The 23,980-nt window shown below is 38.4% G+C and overlaps 1 protein-coding gene across 4 annotated transcripts in view; it reads right to left on the bottom strand.

Moving 5' to 3' along the window:
* Positions 1–22,597, bottom strand: part of PARP11 (poly(ADP-ribose) polymerase family member 11) — a 36,802-nt gene extending 14,205 nt beyond the window's left edge. Inside the window, exons 1-4 of one of the 4 annotated variants that reach the window (XM_019756928.3) lie at positions 22,418–22,597; positions 3,682–3,796; positions 1,361–1,483; positions 390–510 (exon numbers count right to left, since the gene is read on the bottom strand). In XM_019756928.3, coding sequence (XP_019612487.2) covers positions 390–510; positions 1,361–1,480 — 241 coding nt within the window. In that variant the 5' untranslated portion in view covers positions 1,481–1,483; positions 3,682–3,796; positions 22,418–22,597. Of the gene's footprint in view, positions 1–389; positions 511–1,360; positions 1,484–3,681; positions 3,797–22,417 lie in introns of those variants that run through there. The other 3 variants (XM_019756929.3, XM_019756927.3, XM_088801371.1) reach the window with 3 other exon arrangements.
* Positions 22,598–23,980: the final 1,383 nt, after the last annotated feature.

The raw sequence follows: 23,980 nt of genomic DNA, 5'->3' as shown, positions 1-23,980 counted from the left end.
TGATCTTAAAACTATCACCAACTACCTCAGACTTTGTCACTTGACCTTTCAGAATGATCCTTAAAATAAAAAGGTTCCTATCTATTTCAAAAGAATAAAACAATAGTTTGAAAGTGTTTGTGTTCCTTTGAAGAGGATTCCATGAACACAGAGTACATGACAATCTCCAATATATTAGTACCTAGAGGCATGTAAGTACTCCTTTATAAAAGACAGTGTTGCTCAAGAAGCTTTTACATCTTGATTTTTTTATAGAGGTATTTTTATGTGTTATAAAAAAGATTTGCTTCACTGTTTACCAATGTAGCAACTAATTCTGATCTTCAGAACTGCAGATTTTACCATATCGATATGCTAAAAACACACAACTACTAGGGGAGAAATCATACCTGCAAAGTCTATCTTGTAGCTGAATTTGGAAGTAGTAAAACAAATGGAGCCACAAGGATTTGTTTTGAAGCTTTTTTCGATATCTTCACTGGTAATTGAACACTGAATGTTGGTATCCAGCTTTAAGACAAACCAGAAAGTTTCATTTACCAGCTGTTCACGTCAATGGCTTGGCCACAGAGGTGGTACTGTGGTCACAGAGACAGAGATGGTGGGACAAGGGACACTTACTAATCACCTCTGCTAGTTCCCAGCCCGACACACAGGGAGAATCACAGCTAAGCGAGCATGTTCAAAAGTTTAAGGCTTTCCAGCAAAGAAACATCAACAACTGGGTACAATGCCTTTTTCCAAATTATTAAAATTTTTACAAATTATTACATAATTACACTCACTAGGTGGCTCAAATTAAATCTTCTTTTAGTCATCTTGTAAGTAAAAAACAAAAATGCTTTTGAGTATAGGTTCAAATCTCAGCTTAACCATTAAGTAGCTGTGTGACTGGACAAATTACATTGTTTTCTGGGTTGCACTTTCTTTGACTGTGAGACAGTGTTACCATCGGCTTCAGAGTTGTTGTGAGGTTAAAGGAGAAAAATATGTACAGCACCTAACATAATACCTGGTGTACAGAAGGTGTTTAATATGGGCTTGTTCTCTTCCCTTTTTCTTTGTCCATCAAATCAAACTCGGAGTTGCTCAGAGGTACTGATACCATGCAACTCAGTGACAATCGCCCTCTGTACACACAGTAAACACATACTGCTTCTTCTAAATAAATTACTGTGAAAACCTAGGGGAAAGAAAAGGAAAAGGACTAGAAGAATTTCTAGTTTTTCTTTTCATTAAGCTATCTGATTTCCTTAAGGTTTGATTTCTCTCAGGTTTTGCTCTTACTCATTTTATCCATCAGCGAGACGATGCTAAGTGAACCTACATCCCGTCTGCTATATTCAAGGAAAGGAGATACCTGAAACATGTGCCACTTCCCACATTCTGCCAAGTAAAACCAGCCCCATTGGGTATCTGATGTGTCCATCTCATCCACCTCTGTCCTTTTGGGTAAGAATTCTTCTGCTTTGTGAAACATCTCCTGGAAAAGCAGAAAGAGGCAGAGGAAGAAATATTTTTCATACTAACCAATATATTTTTTTACAGATCACTTTTCCTCTTACAAAGATATTCTAAGAAGTGCCTTTCCCTCCATGACAATTCAAAAATGGCATTCTATCTGGCATATTGGCACTTACTTAAGATAAACATTTTTAAATGTTGACTATCATTTGCTTAACAAATAAGACAAAAAATGATGCACTTAGGTAGAATATATCAATACACATTCAAGCATTTAAGTAAACTACATCAAAATCTATAAGCACTCCAGACTTTCACTATAGTACCAAGAAATTTCTGTCTTTTCCTATGTTCATTCATGTATTTGGTCAAAAGGATCCATGCTATCATAAATAATTATGACCAAATACATCTAATTTTTGTATTAAACATTCATTATTTCATTTAATGACATGGAGAGATGTTTATAATATACAGTGTTCAGCACAAAGAAGGTTATAATAAATAGAAATAGTATAATCCAATTTTAATTAAAAAGTACATCTATATTTACCCACATGAATGTGTATGTACCTGTATATATACACATACATACAGAACAAAGTCTAGATGGACACAAAAATTTATCATAGTTTTTTTAGTATAAGGATAATAACAATAACCCTTATATTGGTCTTACTACGTGCCAAGCACTGTTCTAAGTACTGTACAGATAATAACTCATTTAGGCCTCACAACAACCCGATAAGATAGGTACTATTATATCAAATTTATAAACGAGGAAACTGAGGCACAGAGAGGCCATACAATGGGGAAGCTGGGATTCTAACCCCGGCAGTCTTGATGTGGGTTCTGTGTACTTCACCGCCATGGTATACGGCTTTATACTTCATTATCAATGATTTTTATCACCTTAACTATATCAAGTAACTCTTGTACACACTACCTTTGAAAACTTTTAAACATTCTTGGGTGGAGATTGTGATGAACAGGTCATCAAAAAAGGGGCAAAGGGGTTAGTCAAAGATACAACTTTATCTGGAATGTGGCTTTCTGTCCTCATTCTTTCAGGGATTTTTAATTACTAATTTATATAACTAATACATGAAAATATGCTCCTTGCAAAAAATTGGAACATTCGAGTTAAAGCTAAAGACATCACTTTCATTCCTGGTACCTTCTCACCTTCCATCTCCAGGGTTAACCGAGTATCAACTTACTATGTATCTTTCAGATCTCGCTCTCGCTCTCTGTCGCTCTCACTCTGTGTCCGTGTGTGTGTGTAATCATATACACACATACACACATATATGGTTATTGGTGATTTGATTTCCTATATATTTGATTTTTTTTTTTTTTTTTTACAAAAAATATGTACTTGAGTAATTTACAAAACAGTTTTTAATTTCATCATTTAAAATGTCCATCCTGGGGCCGGCCCGGTGGCTCAGGCGGTTAGAGCTCCGTGCTCCTGACTCCGAAGGCTGCCGGTTTGATTCCCACATGGGTCACTGGGCTCTCAACCACAAGGTTGCCGGTTCAACTCCTCGAGTCCCGCAAGGGATGGTGGGCTCCGCCCCCTGCAACTAAGGTTGAACACGACACCTTGAGCTTAGCTGCCTCCAGGATGGCTCAGTTGGTTGGAGCGTGGGCTCACAACCACAAGGTTGCCAGTTCAATTCCTCGACTCCCGCAAGGGATGGTGGGCTCTGCCCCCTGCAACTAAAATTGAACACAGCACCTTGAGCTGAGCTGCAGCTGAGCTCCCAGATGGCTCAGTTGGTTGGAGCGCATCCTCTCAACCACAAGGTTGCTGGTTGGACTCCCACAAGGGATGGTGGGCAGCGCCCCCTGCAACTAGCAACGGCAACTGGACCTGGAGCTGAGCTGCGCCTCCACAACTAAGACTGAAAGAACAACAACTTGAAGCTGAACAGTACCCTCCACAATTGAGATTGAAAGGACAACAACTTGACTTGGAAAAAAGGCCTGGAAGTACACACTGTTCCCCAATAAAGTCTTGTTCCCCTTCCCCAATAAAAAAAAAAAAAAAAAATGTCCGTCCTGTTCCCAGAAGCTGTGTAACCTGAGATAAGATTCCATTACCTTGTCTAGGCCACAGTTTCCTCTTCACAAAATGGAGATTAAAGGCTCCTTCCTCATTGGGTTGTGGTTAGAAATGAATGAGACAACACAGTAATGTACCAAGTACAGTACCTGAGCTCAGTGAAGGGGGCTTGTTACTTTTAATTCATGTTTTGAAACTCTCTCCAAGGAATGCTTTATGATTACTTTCTTGATTTTTCCTTCATGTTTTAAAGTTGACTGGCTGCTAAGAAATGAAAAATAGAACATCCTATGATCAAGAGCTTCAGCTGTAGGACCAACTATTTGCCTTATATATTTTAATCAGGTAATAAAGGCAATGATTTAAAATTTAAGATCAATTGTACAGGTTAACTATTCACAACTCCTGCTTCTTCCTTCTGTTGTTGTGCATGTCATTGGACCATTTTACTGTGAGAGAGAAAGAAAGCAACAGTGACCTAAATTCAGTTTTTCTTCTGAAAATAACCAGAAAAATTTGGAAGGATGAGTTTGAATGTAACACTTAAGATAAGTACGTGGAGTGCCACTCTGGGAAACGTTGGCCTCCGGGGATTCTACTACAGGGGAAGGGCATACCTTAAGGACAAAGAGCTCCACGTCTCTACATGAGGGGATGGACTTGATTTGGAACAGAAATTAGAAAACCTCATGCCTAAGAGCATTATAAAAAAAATGGAAATCTTGATGAAAAATGACTAATGGGAGGCCCGAAGCTCTGATACAAGCAGAAAGGCAGAGCAGGCAGCAGTTTGATATAGAGAACAAGGGACAGCCACCCGTCCTCCTGGGATTATGGTCAACCATGAGGCATGACCATATGATGCCATAAAACAAGTTTCAATAAATTTAAGAGGAATGAAACCATATAAAGTATGTTTTCTAACCAAAATGGAATTACAAAGCGACAACAGAAACTTTGGGAAATTCACAAATATGTGAAATTAAACCACACACTACTAAATGATGAATGGGTCAAAATATAAATCACAATGGAAATTAAGAAGTATGTTGAGATGAGTGAAAATTAAAATACAACATATCAAAACTTATGGGATGCATGCAGTTAAGCAGTGATCATTAAAAAAGAAGAAAAATCTCAAATGAAAAAATAACATTCCACTTTAAGTAACTAGATAGAGAAGAACAAACTAAACCCAAAAGAAACAGAAAGAAAATAATAAACGTTAGAGAAGGGGGAAAAAATGAAGTAGAGAATAGAAAACAAAAAATGAAGTAGAGAAAAAACAAAACAAAACAAAACTTGGTTTATTTGAAAAGGAAAACAAAACTGACAAAACTTTAAGTAGACTGACAAGGGGAAAAGAGAGAGGAGACTCAAATTACTAAAATAAGGAATGAAAGAGGGGACATCAGCACTGATCTTACAGAAATAAAAAGGCTTATAAGGGAATAGTATGAACAACTGTTTCGCAAGAATTTAGATAACTTAGATGAAATGAAAAAATTCCCAGACAAATACAAATCATTAAACTGACTCAAGAATAAATAGAAAATCTGAAAAGGACTACAGTAAATAATGAGACCAAATTAGTAGTTTAAAAATTTTCCACAAAGAAAAGTCTAGTCCCAGATGGCTTCACTGGTGAAATCTACCAAATATTTAATGAAAAACAAATACCAATGCTTCACAAAGTCTTTCAAAAAATGAAAGAGGAAGGAATACTTCTCAACTCATTCTATGAGACTGATACTACTCTGATTAAAGAAATAAAATAAAATAAAAGCAGAAAAAGACATCACAAGAAAACTAGAGACCAGTGTCCCTTACGAATACAGAAGAAAAAAAGTCTTCAACAAAATACAGTCAAACTGAAACTCTTCAACAAAATGCTGGCAAACTGAATCCAGAAACATATAAATTGTATATACCATGACCAAGTGAGATTTTTCCTGGGAATGAAGGTTGGCTTAGCATTTAAAAAAATCAATTAATGCAATACACCACATTAATAGAATAAAAATAAGTACAGTTTAGTACACAAAGAAAAAGAATCTGACAAAATCCAAAACCCTTTCATGACAAAAGTGGTCAACAAACTAGAATAGAAGGGAACTTTCTCAGTCTGATAAAGAACATCAACAAAAAACCCAATAGCTAACATCATACCTATTGTTGAAAGACTGAATGCTTTCTGGAAACAAGATGAGAATATCTGTTCTGACTATTTCTAGCTAACATTGTACTGGAGGTTCCAGCAAGGGCAACTATCCAAGAAAAAGAAATAAAAATGCATACATATTGGACAGAAGAGAGTAAAACTCTCTATTTGGAGATGACATCATTTTGTATAGAAAATTCTAAGGAATCTACTAAAGAACTACTAGAATTGATAAATGAGTTCTGTGAGCTTCAAGATATAAATATGTAAAACGCAATTATATTTCTATTAACAATGACTATTCAAAAAATGAAATTAAGAGAACAATTCCATTTACAATAGCACCAAAAAGAATACTTAGATGTAAGTTTAACAAGATGTGCAAGATGTGTACACTGAAAATTTCGTAACACTGTTGAAAAAAATTAAAGAAAATCTAAATAAATAAAGACATCCTATGTTCATGGATTGGAAGATGTAATATTGTTAGTATGGCAATACCTCCCAAATTGATTTATGGATTCAATGTAATCCCTAACAAAATTCTTTCTGACCTTTGCAGGAATTGACAAGCTGATCCTAAAATTTATATGGAAATGAAAAGGCCCCAGAATAGCCAAGCAATATTGAAAAAAGAACAAATTTGGAGGATTCACACTTTCTGATTTCAAAACTTAAAAGAAAGCCACAGTAAACAAGAAAGTGTACGACTAGCATGAGGACAGACATATAGATAAGTGAAACAAAACTGAGGGTCTAGAAATAAACCCTTCCATCTATGGTCAATTGATTTTCAACATAGGTGCCAAGACAATCCAATGGAGGAAAGAACAGGTTTTTCAACAGATTCTTTTGGGACAACTAAATATCCCAATGAAAAAGAATGAAGATGGGCCCCTACTTAACTCACATCATATACAAAAATCTTTGTGACCTTAGGTTAGGCAGTGGTTTCTGAGACATGATACCAAAAGCACAAGCAATAAAAGAAAAAAAAGATAAATTGGACTACATCAGAATTAAAATTTTTTGTACTACAAATTGTATCTTCAAGAAAGTGAAAAGACAATCCACAAAAAGGGAGAGAATAATTGCGAATCAGATATGATAAGGGACTTGTATCCAGAATACATAAAGAACATTTACAATGCAATAAAATATAGGCAAATAATCCCATTTAAAATGAACACAAAATACATTAGTGATTGCTGAGGTCTGGCAAAACGGTGGAATGGCTGCTAATGAAGAGGAGTTTTTTGGGGGGTGATAAAAATGTCCCAACGTTAATTTGTGGTAATAGTTGCAAGCCTGGGAATCTACTAAAAAATATTGGATTGTACACTTTCAGTGGGTAAATTGTATGGTACGTGAAGTGCATCTAAATAAAACTATTCCTTTTAAAAGCTAAGAAACAAACAATTGGACTCTTAAGAGCCAAGTATAAAATGATAATCTGAAAAGATGTTTCAAAGCAACCATTCTGAAGGAAAAAGATTCTAGAAGAGGTTAGAAACCTGAACAGAATGGTAGACAAAAAGAAAGTTCACAAGAAATTATGGTAAGTTACTTGAAAGGCTTTTCTTTACATACTGAAAAATCAGGATGCTAGGTGAAGTCTCTAGGGCAGCACAGAGTCAAGTCTCGGTCATAAGTTCCCTCATCTATTCCTGTTCTGCCAGGAATGCGTCTCCACTTGGTACCACAGTATCTCTTCCTTAGCACCAAACACCATGAAAGATTTTGCGGTTTTACTTTCTAGACTTTGTATTAGAAAATGATAGCTATCTTTATAAACAGCTTTATTGAGGTGTAATTGACAAACAATAAACTGCACATACTGAAAGTGTACAACTTGGCAAGTTTTGACACGGTATACTCATGAAACCATCACCATAATCAAGATGAGGAACATACCTATCACCCCCAAGTTTCTTCATGGCCATTCCCCTGCATCCAGGCAACCACTAACCTGCCTTCTGTCACTATAGGTTAGCTTGCCTTTTCTCAAGATGAGTATGAATGGAGTCATGTAATATGTACCCTTTTCTGTCTGGCTTCTTTCAGTCAGCATGAATATGTTGAGATTCATCCATGTTACTGTGTGTATCAAGAATTCCTTTTTCCTGCGGAGTAGTATTCCATTATAGAGATATATCTGTTTGGCCCTTTACCTGTTGACCACCTGGGCAGTTTCCAGGTTTTACTATTAAAAATAAAGCTGCTATAACTTTTATGTACGAGTCTTTGTATAAACATACGCTTTCTTTTCTCTTGGGTAAATACCTAGGAGTTCAATGGCTGATCATCTAATAGGTGTGTGCTTAAATTGCTAAGAAATTGCTAAACTTTAAAAAAGTGGATGCATGAATTTACATTCCCATCTGCAGTGTATGAGAGTTCTAGTTGTTCCACATCCTCACCAAGACTTTGTGTGGTCAGACTTTGTAATTTTAGACAATCTAATAGTATGTAGTGGTATCCCATTGTGGTTTTAATTTGCATTTCCCTAATGAATAATGATGTTGAGCATCTTTTCATGTATTGTCTTCTTTGGTGCAGTGTCTGTTCAAATCTTTAGCTCATTTTTATTTTGGATTTTTATTTTTACAGAGTTTGAGAGTTAATATATCTGGGTACAAGTCCTTTTTCAGATGTACGTTTTACAAAAAATTTCCCCAATCTGTGGTTTAGCTTTTCATTCTCCTAATTTAAACAGCAAAAGTTTTTAATTTTGATGAAGTCCAATTTATCAATTTGTTTTCTTTTATAGATGATGGATCTGGAGTCATATCTAAGAAATCACTGCCTAATCAATTGTTAACAAAGATTTTTCTCCTGTTTTTGTCTAGAAATTTATAGGTTTTTCCTATGCTTTCTTCTAGAAATTTACGTTATTTATAGCTGCATTTAGGTCTATGATCTATTTTTCATTTGCATATATATATATGAATGTGTGATGAAAAGTATGTATTGAGGTTCATTTTTTTGGCTTATGGATATTCAATTATTCCAGCACCATCATTGAAACAACTTTTTTTCTCCACTGAATCTTACCTTTACAAAAACTTGGTTGTCTATATGTTTGTAGGTCTATTTTTGGATTCTCTATTCTGTTCTAATAATCATTTTCTTATCTTGATGCCAATACTACACTGTTTTGATTACTATAGTTTCATACTGAATCTTTAAATCAGGTAGTGCTAGCACTCCAAATTTCTTCTTCATTTTCAGAATTGCTTTGACTATTCTAGACCCTTTCAATTTTGATTGGGATTGCATAACGATCTGTCTGGAAAGAATTGGCATCTTAACAATATTGAGTACTTCAACCCATGAATGAGGTATATCTCTTGACTTATTGAGGTCTTTCACTTTTTTCAGTAATATTTTATAGATTTCAGTGTACAGATCTTGAATATCATTTATGCAAGATTCATGCCTAAGTATTTCTTATACTATTGTAAATAAAATTGCATTTTAAATTTCAATTTCTGAATGAAAGTTGCTAGCACATAGAGCTACACTGATTTTTGTATATGGACCCTGTACCCAGCAACTTCTCAGTTCTGGGAGATTTTTGCACATCCCATCTGATTTTACATACTTCTTATTGCACTGGATATAATCTCCAATACAATGTTAAATACATAATGGGCATCATTTCCTTGTTTCTAATCTTAGGGAGAAAGTATTCAGTCTTTCACTATCAAGTTTCATGTTAGCTATAGGTGTTAAAGGTGTTTTGTAGATGCCGCTTGTGTCAGAGGTCCCCAGGATCACCCTCACACTTACAGAAGAACTCACAGGACTCAGAAGTTGTTCTACTCATTACAGTTTATTACAGTAAAAGTATACAGAGTGAAATAAACACAGGGAAAAAGCACACGGGTGAAGTCTGAGGAAAACAGGTACAAGCTTCTAACTGTCCCCTCCCAGTAGAGCGACACAGGAAACATTTCATTCTCCAGCAACCACGTATGACAGCTAGTGCAAAGTGCTGCCAATCAGAGATGCTAACCTGAGCCTAGGTGTCCCGGGATTTTTATTGGGAGTTAGTCATGTGAACATATAGCACCTGTGTGACTGACTTTGGCTGCTGAAGTTCCAGATCTCCAGAGGGAAAGCATTCACCATAAATCACACTGTTACAATAAACTACCTGGACAAACTGGTATAGCATGGCTCACGGTCTCAGGCACGCAAATACATTCATCAGACAAACCATTCCAAGAGCTCAGTTCCCTGGAGCTGGGCAAAGAACAGTCACGGAAACAGGTCTTCCTTGAGAATGTGCAGGGTTTGAACAACCCAGGCATGCCGAGTTTACACTTTTCCACACATCCCTTATCCGGGTTGAGCAAGTTCTCTTCTATTCCTAGGTTGTTTTTATCTGGATTCTGTCAAATGTTTTTTCTGCATGCATCGAAATGGTCATATGGTTTGTCACTTTAGTTTGTTTTTATGGCAAATTATATTAACTGCTATTCAAATATTAAGACAACCTTGCATTTTTTGGGAAAACACCATTTGATAATGAAACCTTAACCTTCTTACATATTGTTATACTCGGTTTGCTAAAAGTTTGTTTAGAATTCTTGCACTTATGTTCATTAGGGATATTGGTCTGTAGTTTTCCTATAATGTCTTCGATTTGTTTCAGTATCAGGATAATTACAGCTTCATAAAATGAGTTGTGAACTATAACCTTATCTTTAATTTTTTGAATGTTTATGCAGAATTGGTATTATTTCTTCCTTAAATGTTTGTTACAATTCACCATAAAACCATCTAGGCCTGGAGTTTTCTTTGTGGGTAGGCTTTTTCTACAAATTCAAATTCTTTAATAGATAGTGGGTTATTCATTTTATTTCTTGAGGTAGCTTATTGTAGTTTGTATCTTAGACATGTCCATTTTATCTAAGTTGTCATGTTGATTGACATTAAGTTGTTCATAACATTCTCTTATTATCCTTTAATGTTTGTAGAACATGTAGTGATGTTACCTCTCCTTCTTAATATTGGTAATTTGTATTCTCTTTTTTTCCTGATCTGTCTGGCTAGAGGTTTATCAATTGTACTGATGTTTCCCAAAAAAGAGCTTTTCGTGTCACTGATTTTCTCTGTTACTTTCCATTTCAATGATTCCCACTCTAAAGTTTATTTTCTTGTTCCTGCTGAGTTTAATTTGCTTTTCCTTTTTGGATTCTTACGGAGGAAGTGGAAGCTGTGATCATTGATTTCTGACATTTCTTCTTTTCTAACAGGCATTTATCTAGCTATAAGTTTCCCTTTAAGTACTGCTTTAGCAGCATTGTACAAATTTCATATGTTGTTTTCATACTTTCTATTTTCCCTTTTTTATTTCTTTGACCAATGGGTTAAAGTATGTTATTATTTAACAAATGCTTGGAGATTTTAAAGATCTTTCCTTTATTGATTTCTAATTTAATTCCATTTTGATCAAATAGCACACTTTATATGACTTGGTTTCTTTTAAATTTATTGAGACTTCTTTTATGTCCCAGAGTATGGTCCATCTTGTTAAATGTTCTCCACAAAGTTGAAAAAAAGGTGTATTTAGCTGTTGTTGAGTGCCATGGTCTATAAACGTCAGTTAGGTCAAGTTGGTCAATAGCGTTGCTATTGTGTCATAGTCAGCTATATCCTTGCTCGTTTCTATCCATTATTGAGAGAATCAACATCTCCAACTAGAATGAGATTTGTCTGTTGGTCCTTACACTTCTATTAGTTTTACTTGGTGTATTTTGAAGCTCTATTATTAGGCATGCAAATGTTTAGGTTTGCCTTTATCATTAGGAGATGATGTTTTTTTGCCCCTGATAATATCATCATCTTTGAAATCTACTTTAATGTTAATATACCAACTCAAGTCTTCTCTTCATTAGTGTTAGCACTGTGTACCTCCTTCCATTTATTTTTATCTTATTTTGTCTTTCTGTTCAAAGTATGTTTCTTGGAGACAACTTATAGTTGGGTCTTGCTTTTTAAACCAATCTGACAATCTGCCTTCTAATTGAGATGTGCTGAGCATTTATTGTGGTATAATTATTGATATAGTTAGGTTTAAGTTTATCATTTTGCTATTTGTTTTTTATTTGCCATCTGTTCTTTGTTCCCTTTTTCATCTTTTTCTATCTTCTTTTGGATTGAGTACTTTTAAAATTTCATTTTCTTTTCTTTGGTGGCTTATTAACTATAACTGTTTGTCTATACACACTGTGTTTATTTCTTCACTTTCCATGCAATTTATTTCCTTCCCATAGAAAGAAAGAAAGAAAGAAAGAAAGAAAGAAAGAAAGAAAGAAAGAAAGAAAGAAAGAAAGAAAGAAAGAGGGAGGGAGGGAGGGAGGGAGGGAGGGAGGGAGGGAGGGAGGGAGGGAGGGAGGGAAGGAAGGAAGGAGGGAGGGAAAGAGGGAAAGAGGGAAAGGAGGAGGAGGGAGAGAGGAAGAAGGAAAGGAAAGGGTACTTGTGAGGATCTCCAATGAGCTTCACATTGCTAAACCTTACACACTTTTATCAGTTCTCATCTTACTTGACCTCTCTGTAACATTCCACATCATTTACCCATTGTCCTGAATTACTCTTTTTTGGGTTTCATGAAATCATACTCCCCAGATCATCTTAGATATTTGGCCACAAATTCTCAGTGTCCTTTGTGCCTTGACTTCTATTCAGCCTGTAATTTTCAGGGCTCCTCAGGCTCAGTCACAGGCCCTTTTCTAGTCTTTCTCAGCATCTTCAAAACGTGGTCTTCAAGAATTATGAAGTAATTCACAAGCATATTCACTAGAAAATTTACTGAAAGATATTTGTTCACATACATTTTGCAAAGGTAAATATAAGATTAATTACGACTTTCATGAAAAGCCCTTTATTTTCCTTAAAGTTACCAGCTCACTATACTATCTCATTATATCCAGTCTGTTTTGATCAGTTCGTATCAGGTAGTATTCAACGAATATGGTGTTGTAAAGCCAAGAAAACTTTCACATCAGTTTCAAACAAAGCCCAGGCAACCTGCTTTGTTGGCAAGGTCGGAGACGAGATGAAACTAGGGGCGCTCCTCAGCTGAACCGGGCGTAGTCCTGACACTGCTGAGGAGCTCGTCAATCCAAACTTTACGCCTGATTTTACTGTGAGAAAAAACAAGCTAATGACAAAATTTATTTATTAAATGACTCTGTTGGAAGTCATATAATATCAATGGCACATGACATGGAAGAGCAATTATTATCACAAGAGTGTTTTTCAGCATTATGTTTTAAAATTGAACAAACTACTTGTGAAGAAAATATGAATCAATTCTTGTAGTATATACGAGGTGTGATCAAACAACACAGTGAATGTTTAAATAAAAAATTTATTACAGTAAAAGACACATTGTCATTAATCACCACTCAAAATAGTACCCCCTCACTTCGAACACACTTACCCCATTGTTCTTGCCACTTTCTGAAGCAGTTCTGGACGTCCTCTTTCGTGAGTGTCTTTAGTTGCACTGTCATGGCTGCGTCGTTGTCCTAAATCATTTTGACTTTGGGGAAGAACCAGAAGTCTCACGGTGCCAGATCCAGTGAATAAGGTGGATGAGGACACACTGTAATGTTTTTATTTGACAGAAACTGCTGTACCAGAAGCGATGTGTGACGCAGAGCGTTGTCATGATGGAGGACGATTTACAGCACACTTTAAATCACACCTTCTCTTAACCGTAGCTCATACCTGACTGACTGCACGCAACAAGTTGAAACTTGTCACACACTGTTACTAAGGTTCGAGGGGCCACTTTCAATATTGAAGACCCCTGCCTTTCTGTTGGATGGCACTTGGCAGCAGCATTCACTGTACTTTCCATCACAACAGAAAGGCTCTGTGTCACACATCGCTTCTGGTATATGGCAATTTCTGTCCAATAAAACCATCACAGTGTGTCCTTATCAACCTTATTCATTGGATCTGGCACCGTGTGACTTCTGGCTCTTCCCCAAAGTCAAAATGATTCAGGACATTGAGGCAACCACGACAGCGCAACTAAAGATACTCATGAAAGAGGACTTCCAGAACTGCTTCAGAAAGTGGCAAGAATGACGGGATAAGTGTGTTTGAAGAGGCGAGGGGTGGTATTTTGAGAGGGATTAATAGCACTGGGTATTTTACTGTGATAAATTTGTTTTTATTTAAACATTCACTATATTTCTTTATCATACCTCGTATGGTATGTAATGAGGTAGATGTACTCAACAATGTTTTGTTCTGCTTATCCACAAAAACCCAGGGTAGTTTTCATTTTTCATTTAGACAATAATGCTCCTGTAAGCTGAAAAAGGTGCAACATGTTCAAAACAGCACAAGCTATACAAATAGCAAGAAAAGGTGTGCTGTATTACTACAAGATGTTATAAACATATAACAGTTATAAGTCAACAACATGCCTCCTAATTATAATCGAGTGTTGAAGGAAATAATGAAAAATGAATATCAGCAAATCTTGACTACTCAGAGTATGTGCTCTCAGATGTAGTAGGGAAAAATGGCAGTGTTTGCAATATTACTCTTCCCACTCAAGTTTTAACTCGCTGTTAAGGGAAAAAATGCTGACAGAAGTTTCTGAAAGGAGGGATGAGATAAAAACATTTCTTCATGACACTAATAATACCAGTAAAGTCATTCTTGATATCCAGAGGCCTGCTTAAGTGTATGGCTGAAATATATTCAGCATCTGAAATAACCGAAACCTACGACTTCAAGGTCAAAAAACACCCCGATTTTTAATGCTGATTATAAGATACCAAATTTTTCAGTCACCAAACTATGCTGCAAATGGCTCAACTGCTACAGTGTGATTCCTTCCCAGAATCTGATGGTTTTCTTTACTCATCAGAGAATGAGACTAATTTTATTGTTGTGGATATACAAAGAACACACCCACATGTTACAACAAAACATGAACAGGTACTTTCCAGAGACGGAAGTAATCAGAGTGACTAAGAATCCATTTGCTCCCATCTTCCAAACACTCAGGTTGATTGAAATAAATATCCCTACAGTTACTTAGTATTGTAAGTGTGTCGATTTGGCAACTAGGTAAAGCTGTAGGAATAGTCGTCAGGGAGAAATCTTCTCCTAACTTCCCAGTCTGTATTTGATCTTGATATGCCATAACATCTGATAGCCAGCAAATACCAGCTGCAAATCTTGACAATCTATAATTATGGCATAGGGTTTCCTAATTTAGTAGAAATATAGCGTAAAAAAAAAAATCAAAGTGCTGGGTCTAACCTACATTTCAAGCTATCTATCATCAACTTACATATTTTCTAAGAGGCTGCAAAAAATATCATCCTTTTCAATGATAATACAAACATTATTTTTAAAAATATTGTATTATTGTTTAAAATTGGTGGTCTGAGTGGGTGCTGACAGGTGAGAAACACAGTCGTAGGGATCTCGCCTACTCTCATGATCTTAAAAGCCATCTATAAAGGCTGAGGCCCAAATTGCAATTTCTAGCCCAGCCTTCTCCTCTGAGCTCCAGAATCACCTATCCAATTGCCTCTTTGACTGATAAATACTTGAATGTCTCATAGACACATTAAAGCTATAATAGACCCCCAAACTCTGATCTCCACCATCTCTCTCCCTTTTCCAATCTCCCCATCTCAGTGAAAACATTTCCTTCCGGGCTGCCTGGCCACAAACCTAGCATTCATCATTCAAACTGCAGCCTTTGAATTGATCCACTTCTCTCTCCACTACCACCCACTTAGTCCACGTCACCTTCATCTCCACCCTGGATTACACTATAGCTTTTTAAAGTGGTTTTCCAACAGCCTTTCTGATGCCCCTCTATATTAGTTTTCAATTGCTGCTGGAACAAATTACTGCAAACTTAAACAACACAGATGTATTCTCTTATAGTTCTGTAGAAGTCTGACATGGGACCCACTAAGCTAAAACCAAGGTGGACTTGTTGCCTTTCTGGAGATTGTATGGAATCTATTTCCTTGGCCTTCCAGCTTCTAGAAGCTAACCACATGCCTTGCTTTGTGGCCCCCTTACTTTATCTCCAACACCAGCAACATTGTATCTCTTTGACTATTCTTTCATAGTCACATCTGCCTCTGACTCATTTCTGTCCCCATCTTCCACTTTTAAGGACCCTCTTGATTACATTGGGCCCACTTGGATGACCCAAACTAATCACCCTATCATAAGGTCAGCTGATTAGCAACCTTAATTCCCCTTTCCTTTGTAACTTCACATACTCATAGCTCCCGGGGATTAGGATATGGCTAGCTTTGGGAGGCCATTATTCTGCCTACCACACTCATTTTCCAAAGCAGCCAGAATGATCTTTTTTAAAACACAAATATGTTCATGTCACTTCCTATTTAAAATCCTTCCATGGCTTCTAACTCCCCTAAGAAGAGCCACAGATAGCCTAGTCCCTACCTACATACTGGCCTCGTCTCCTGTTCAGGTTCCCACCACACACAGCTACTTTCTGTTCCTCAAACACCAAGCTCCTTTCTGCCTCAGGGTATTTCCTCACACTATTTCTGCTGTCTGAACAGCCCTCTTTGCCTCCCATCTGACCTGTATTTGGCTAACTCTTGCTCAATCCTTCAGATCTTTGTAAAAGTGACACGCACAGGTGGCCTTACCTGATCTCCCAATCTTGTACTAGCCCCTCCTATTACACAGCAACATTGTTCTTTTTCTGTTAGAGCTCTCATGACAAGTGGAGTGAAATGTTCTTTGTGTAATTACTGGCTTAATGTCTGCCTCCCTGCACCAGACTGCAAAGCTATGATGGCTGGGTCTCGTCTGTTCTGTTCACCACTGTATAAACCCTGGGACTTCGAATTGACTGGCTAAGAGTAGATGCTCAACAAATAAATGAGTGTCATCCGACGTTATTTCAAAAGCAGGTCTGAGAGAGTGAGCTGCATAAGCCGAAGACCTCAACATTCCACGAGGCATTTTAGGCCAGGTGGGTCACACTCTACATACTTTCACCCCATTCTTTCAAACCTCTATTACAAGCATGTGCATCTGGCCTTATCCTGCACTGCTTACCTCCCTGACACCATAAACTATTAGACTAATTTCCTTGGCCTTGTGTTGTATCTGCCATGCCAATCATGGGAAGGCCACCTTACTTCTCTACCCCTGCTCAGGTTTTGGACCACTAGAAACAAGTTCTGAAACATGGAAGTTGGTGTCACAAAAAGGTCATAATTTCCTGCAGCTCGGAAATCCTTCCTTTATCTCTGGCTCCCTGTGACTTTCCTCACAGGTCCTTTTCTACTCACTTTAAATCCTATATCTTAAGTTAGGACTGGAAAGAGTATGTGTTCTGGAGCCAGGAAGTTCTAGATTTAAAACCTGGCTCTGCCCTTATTCAAAAAGTTCACCAAACTTTGAGCCTTAGTATTGTCACTAAAAAAATGAGGTTAATATTTTATTAATTCCTGTCTTAAGTAAGTATTGGATAACCTAAGTGTGGGCACACTTCGTTTGGTACTGCCCCCAGCCACCAAACACTGACACGTCACACTGCTCTCTGAGCTTAGCTAACTCCAAGGTTAGAACAATGACAAAGAACGCCAAGAAGATATCAGTATATGAGCCCCTGATGTAGGTTGATCCTGGGAACACATCTTCATAGCTACTATGTTCTCTACAGAACTTCCATTTCAAGGAACACATTCTACCTCCATCCACCCCCCCAGCCTGTGGATCTATAAAATACGCACCTGACTCAGAAGAAGCATTATTACACAGATGTTAGTTACCAACACCCACAACCCCTCCCTCGCGCTCTGACGATGCCCATTCTGAGACTTTACCCATCAGATATGTACCTTCTCCACTTCACTGCACTTTGTCTAAACTGTCCCTGCCATTCTCTTTCACTTTTGTGGGGTGCGGTCATTTTGCTTCCCTTGACCTTCCCCTAAGACTACTTCTGTAACTTGACACCTAGCTCAAATGTAACCTACTTCAATAAACCTTCCTAGTCCCCCAGGCTCTCTCTGGTACCACTTTCTCCCCCCAAAGTAGACTGCAACACCCCTGAGGGGCAGGTCCTGCCTTGACCCTGTTTGTAATCCCCCTCCCTAGTGTCTAGAATGGTGTTTTAGGTGTAGTAGATACTTGACTAAACATTTTGTTGACTGACTGAAACAATAAATGAATGTCTGAGTAAGTCTGGTTTAGACATACTAACTTTGAACTAACCGAGTGACGTCACAGAGCTGTCCATCATCCAGCTCAAGAAAGGGGTCAGGACTAAAGATGCACATTTGACAGGAATGTTCGCTAGAGTGATACCTGAAGCCGTGAGCTCAGCGAAACAGAAGGTGCTGGGGGCGGGGGGAGGTTACAGTAGGACACTTCAGGGATAAAAGAAGGCAGTTCAGCCAAGTCCAGATTATGATCCAATGATAAATCACAGAGAGGAGAAATCCAAAGGAGTACAGTCTCAGGAAACCCAGAAAGGAGAGCTTTGAGAGACACCTCTAATGGTGTGCATGTCGCAGAAAGACAGAAGTTGAGGACAGGAAGGCTGCCACTGGATGTGGTGATTCCGAAGTTCCTGGTGCCCTCCTAGCAGGTAAGGTGCTACGGGCAGAAGTGGGGCTGGGGGAGCTGCGGGACGAGTAAGAATGACCAAAAGTATTCAGACTATTCTTTCAAGAAGTTTGACAGAAAAAGGAGATAGAATCATAGTACCAAGGGAATTTGGAAGCAGCTGTGAAGATAAAATAGAGAAAAAGGTGGCTTAGTGAGTAAAGCATGGCACCAGCATACAACTGTCATCGTGGCTGCCACCAAGCAACAGAATGGGGTGCAAGAGGACACGGGTACTGATCTAATTCTGTTGCTTACTCTCCTGTGTGGTCTTGGGAAAATCATTTTCCCCTCCCTTAGCTAACACATCAGATTATTTTAATAGTATGAGTGAATAAATACAAGGGTATTTTAGAGGAGTCTAGCCCTTTCTATAAAGGTCTTATTACTGTAATAGTTGGTTTATAACCTTGAACAGATGTTTGTCATTTTTTTTAGTTCCCCTCATCAATGCGACAGAAAGAAGCTGAAACTCCCTCATATGTAATACTGATCTACTTATTCTAATCCCAGCAAAGAGGGATACGACAACGGCCAAGAAAGAGACAGAAAAAGGCAGGATACAGTCAGGGTATATAGAGTCAAGACAGTGATGGCAATACTTCCAACTCCCTTTTACAGATTTTGCCACTTTCCTAAACTGGGGGACATGAGTCATGAGCTGCCCCCACAACTCCCCAGGTGGGTGAACTACTAGGAGCTCCTATCCGAGTGTCTGCTGCTTTTGCCAGCCTGGTCTGCCTTGGGCGGGACACCTGCTCCCCTCAAGGGGCCTCGTCAGTGATAGGCTTCAGCACAATCGTCACTGACCTCATGACTGGATTGAAAAATAAATTGTGTACCTAAATACGTTTTTGTAGCTCCTGGGTTATCTTGTTTTGGGTTTTTCCCCCTAAGGAAATGCTGCAAGCTCAGTGGTGATTTTCCACTCAAACCATGTCATGGAGACTTTTCACCTGGAAGGGGCAGCTACCTCTGAATATTACTGGGTCAGTGTAAACATGTCCGGTAGTTTTGTTGTAAACATCTGTGCGGCGAACATTTCGCCACAAGCATTTCACAGCACAACTAATTGACAATAAGGCAATTTCTCCATAAAAGATAAAAGAATGAAAAATTAAAGAGAAATATTAAAAAGTACACAATAAAACATGGAAAAATTAATCAGAAAATTGAAAAGACTTTACTGCAAAAAATGGAAATATATTGTCTCCGAAGTCTTGTGCTCATACATTTTTTGTTTGCGTGCTGATTTGTCTCCTCGTTCAGCACTGCACTTCTTTTCTTTGTCACTAACTTCATTAAGAGAGGTATGAGTTTCTAACTAAAGAAGAGATAATGCTAAGACTGCTGTGAATTAGTCGCCGCCTCTTTTATGTTTAATATCTTGGCAAACTTGATTTTGATGGGTGGGAGGGCTGACTGTGCTCACTGAAGGACCTGCAAAAACTGGCATGTGACCGTTTTCTAGTATAGTACGCAATCTGGCCAAGATTCATGTAATATAAAAATGGGAGTACTGTGAGGACGTTGTCAGTGGAGAAACGAAACCAAACTGACAGCTGGCTTAAATACATTAAGTCTGAAAGCAAGTGATTCATCAGTGGAGAAATGAAACCAAACTGTCAACCAGTTATTTAAATCTTTTATAGAGAAAATGCCTTATCGCCAATTAGTTGTGTGGTTAAAATGTTTGCTGTGAAAATGCTTGCAACAAAAACATTTCTGGCAAAGATGTTTACGGTGAAACTACCTAGAACCCAGCGTAGTATTTCCTCAAAACACTTGTGAGTGGAATACAGTATCACACAGAAGGTATATTTGCAACAGTAGGTATATTTGCATATCTTAAGGTCACGGATGGTAACAAAAAGATACAGGGAGAAACTAGGCAGAAATCTTCAATTAAAGCAGTTTAGAATGACTTTCCTTCACAGAGAATTTATTCTCTCATTCAATGGAAAGAAATGATAAACAATGATTTAAATTGGTGGGGAATCCAAAAGTCATCTGCATTTATCTTTAGGATCATTGTGGGTTTTTTTTTATTTCACCAATGGTGTTTGGCTTACAGAAACATTAAAATTAATTTTCATTCCATGAGCATAGCTGGACAGACTATCTAGATGCCTCTTCTATGAAAAGAAACTAACAAATTACTTTGAGATATCCACATGCAGAATGTTGACTGTAATTTTAAAAACTAAACTGTCTTTATTGACAGCATTCATATGCTCATAGGAAGAAAAACAGTATTAGTAAGTAAATAAAGTAGCATTAAGACATTAGGGTGGTATGAGGGTTAAAAGAAATGGGATTGTACGTGGAAGGTTCACCACTATTAACAAAAGCCAGTATACTCTACTGAAATCAAGGAAAATCGTTAAAGAGTGATTTCGGAGAAAACAGCATTTCTTACAAAGAAATGAGATAATGATATAACAAACCAAATATGAGAAATTCACTAATCCTTTATAATCCTCACAAACACACAAATGATCCAATAACAAATGCTGATGTATAAGTGATGGAAGAGGGAGACTCAACAGTGGGAGCAAAGGACTCTTTCTAGTACTAATCCAATCACCTTTGTTAATGCAACAATATTTACAGAGTGCCTACTAGCTGTGCCAGGCTCCACTCTCTAGTCTGAGGATACCATAGTAAACAAAGACAAAAACCCCTGCCAATTATGGAGCTTAGAATATAGTGAATGATTTAAAACATGTAACTGAGCAAGACATGTATTTGGGTGACTAGAAGGTTATGGAGAAACCAAGACGAGAAAGACTGCCAATACAAAGTGCACGCACACACGCACACACACCAAAATGAAGACTGTTGTTGACAAATAGTGAAAGTACATATATAAGCAGAAAGCACATTCTCATAATTCTAAATTATTTTGGCTGAAATCAAATACTAGCAACCACTTTCCTCTGATGTGGCCTGATATTAGAGGATTATAGGTATGAACAACAAAATAAATAAATGAATAAATAAATCTTAGATGATGACCACTGTTAGATGATGTACTGAGATGGAACCGCAATGGGAAACCAACAAATGCATACCAACAGACTAGTTTCTATTGGATAAAAACTAACAGAATTAACTGATAAACTCTCTAATTTATCTGGAAATATATTCCAGACATGGAAGAAGTGTTGATTACATCAAAGGATTTTTTGCAAGTATGCAAGCAGAATTATAAAATAAATTTAGGCAGATATCTCAGTATATCGGGTAGTTCCACATATTTAGTCCAACAATTTGCTGAAATGTGGTTCTGTCACTTTTCCAGTCAACTCATAAAGCGTAAATAGTGTACAGTTGCCATGTTACTAAGCGATGTTGACTCTACCAAGAGATTATTGGAATAGTCTTGGCAAACATATTCCACTCTTTGAGGGCTGCACATTAAATAAATAAATGTATAAAAGCAAAACAGACAAAAAATACATGCAGACACAATGCATATACCGGAATCAAACAAGGAGGGAGACAAGACTTGCAGCTGAAATGTTCCAGGTCATCAGTTCTGTCCACTGAAAAAGAAACATCTAAGAACTTCACCAGTCTAGAAGCTTAGAACATACACTCGGTCCCCCAAGTTTTAAATGGCTGTCACCAAGAGGGGAAAAGGAGTACTGACGGTTCCTCTTAGGCCCATTCAAGACACGGGGGTCCAATCCCCTAGCTTTAGATGGGTGGGGCTGGCAGGTACACCTAAGGCAGAGGAGTAACAGGTCCGAAGCCCAGTAACTCCAATTAGAAAACAAAACACAAAGTTTAAAAAGGTGAAGGGAGGGAGGCGGAGAAACCACCGCAAGCAAAATAAATAACTAACGGTAAGAAAACAATCCAAAGTCGGAGAACCCCCCGAGCCATCTCCACCATTCAAACAGGCAGAGGACGGGAGAAGCCGCAAGGGCCGGGATCCTCGAGCCCGGAATTCAACATCCAGCCTGAAGCGGGTGAGGGGGAGCAGGTCCGGGGAACCCCCTCCCGCCCCTGTCCCATCAACCCCGCCCATTGGGTCCGCCCCGTCCCGCCCGGCTACTCACCGGATTCGCTTCCCACATAACGGTGGCGAAATCGAGCGGAGAGAGCCTAGGGGAAGGGGCTAGCCGCGGGGTCGGGGTGTTGGGGTTTGTCCCGAGGGTGCCCGGGAGCGAAGTGATGGAGAGGAACCCTTACGCAGGCCCTCCTTCTTCGCCTCTGTCACAAGCCAGCGTCTGCGGACCACTTAACCTCCGACTTCCGCCCGCAGCCGGCCAACCAGCGCTGGCCCCGCCCCGCCCCCGGAAACTCGCCCCGCCCCCTGCCCGTTTCCGGGCTCCGCCGGCCCGACGGAAAGCCCCGGGCGTGCGAGTGTCTGGGTTGTGATGGGGTTTAAAGAGCTTCTAGTGCAACCACCCTTCTAGCGCTAAATCCCCACCGCAGCCTCCCACCCAGGGATCCTCGAGCCACAGTTGGTTGTGTTTCCTCAAATGTTTATTGATTACCGTGTAATGTGTGTAAGCGGCCAAGAGGCAGACAGGCCTGGGAATTGATCCCAACGCAACCAGTGGCATTTGGGATAAGCTTCACAATCTCACTCTCAGTTTCCTCATCTTCAGAATGGAGATGATAATAGTATTTACCTAAGGGTGTAGTGACATCATTTAAAGCACTTAGCACAGTTTTCAGCATTTATTAAGCGCTCGATAAGTGACAATTACTTGCCAGACACTGCTAGGCTCTGGCTGGAGTGAACAAGATTGATCCGTACGGAGTCCGTGCCCTCATGGAGCTTAGAGTCCAAAGGAAAAAGCAACAAGTAAGTAATTTAGATCAACAAAAAGGTGCAGTATGGTTTAAGGGTACTATGGCAAGTACACAGGACTCCACGAGAGCCTGCTCACCTAGGATAGGTGTCTGCTTTCCCCCCCTTCTCCCTAAGAAGTTCAAGCTAAGACCTCAAGGATGTACTCCTATCGAAGTTACCTGGGGAAAGAGAGCTGAGAGGGGAGGAATCTTCTAGGCAAAGAGCTAGAATCTACCCATGGGAAATGAAAAACTGTTTGCTACAGATCCTTCTGGGCTTTAATATACCTTCACACATCAAAACAAAAATTGATCAATGAATACCTACAGATTTAAAACCTGATATTTTCACTTAACATGATGTGGATTTTCTTTATTCCAATACATATACGAGTAAATCTATTTCATCATTTTAAAGTCATCGTTCTACAGTCTCATGGCATTCCATGGTTTGTATGTATGTTACACATTTGAAATAATCCATTGTGATAGACATTTAAGTGTTTTTCAATTTTCTATTCCAAAAAAAAAGCAATATTCTTTTTTTTTAGGTTTTTAAAATAACATTTATTTTTTAAAAGTTAACTATGCATATAATAGGAAACTAGAAATCACAAGAAGCAAAGAACAAGGTCATCCATAATCACAAGCAGGTTACAGTTTGACATGTCCTTCTAGGTCCCCTGTGTGTATTTATACAACGAAGCTTCCATTATTAAGTAATTAAGATCATACAGTTATGTATCAAGCCTTTTCACACATCATGAATATTTACCATTTCAAAGTCCCAAAGCTATATGAGTATTCTGATAACCAAGAAT

The sequence above is a fragment of the Rhinolophus sinicus genome, chromosome 1 (assembly GCF_057876585.1).
Source record: "Rhinolophus sinicus isolate RSI-liver-muscle chromosome 1, RSI-T2T, whole genome shotgun sequence".
NCBI lineage: Eukaryota > Metazoa > Chordata > Mammalia > Chiroptera > Rhinolophidae > Rhinolophus > Rhinolophus sinicus.
This window is presented reverse-complemented; position numbering and strand designations above follow the sequence as displayed.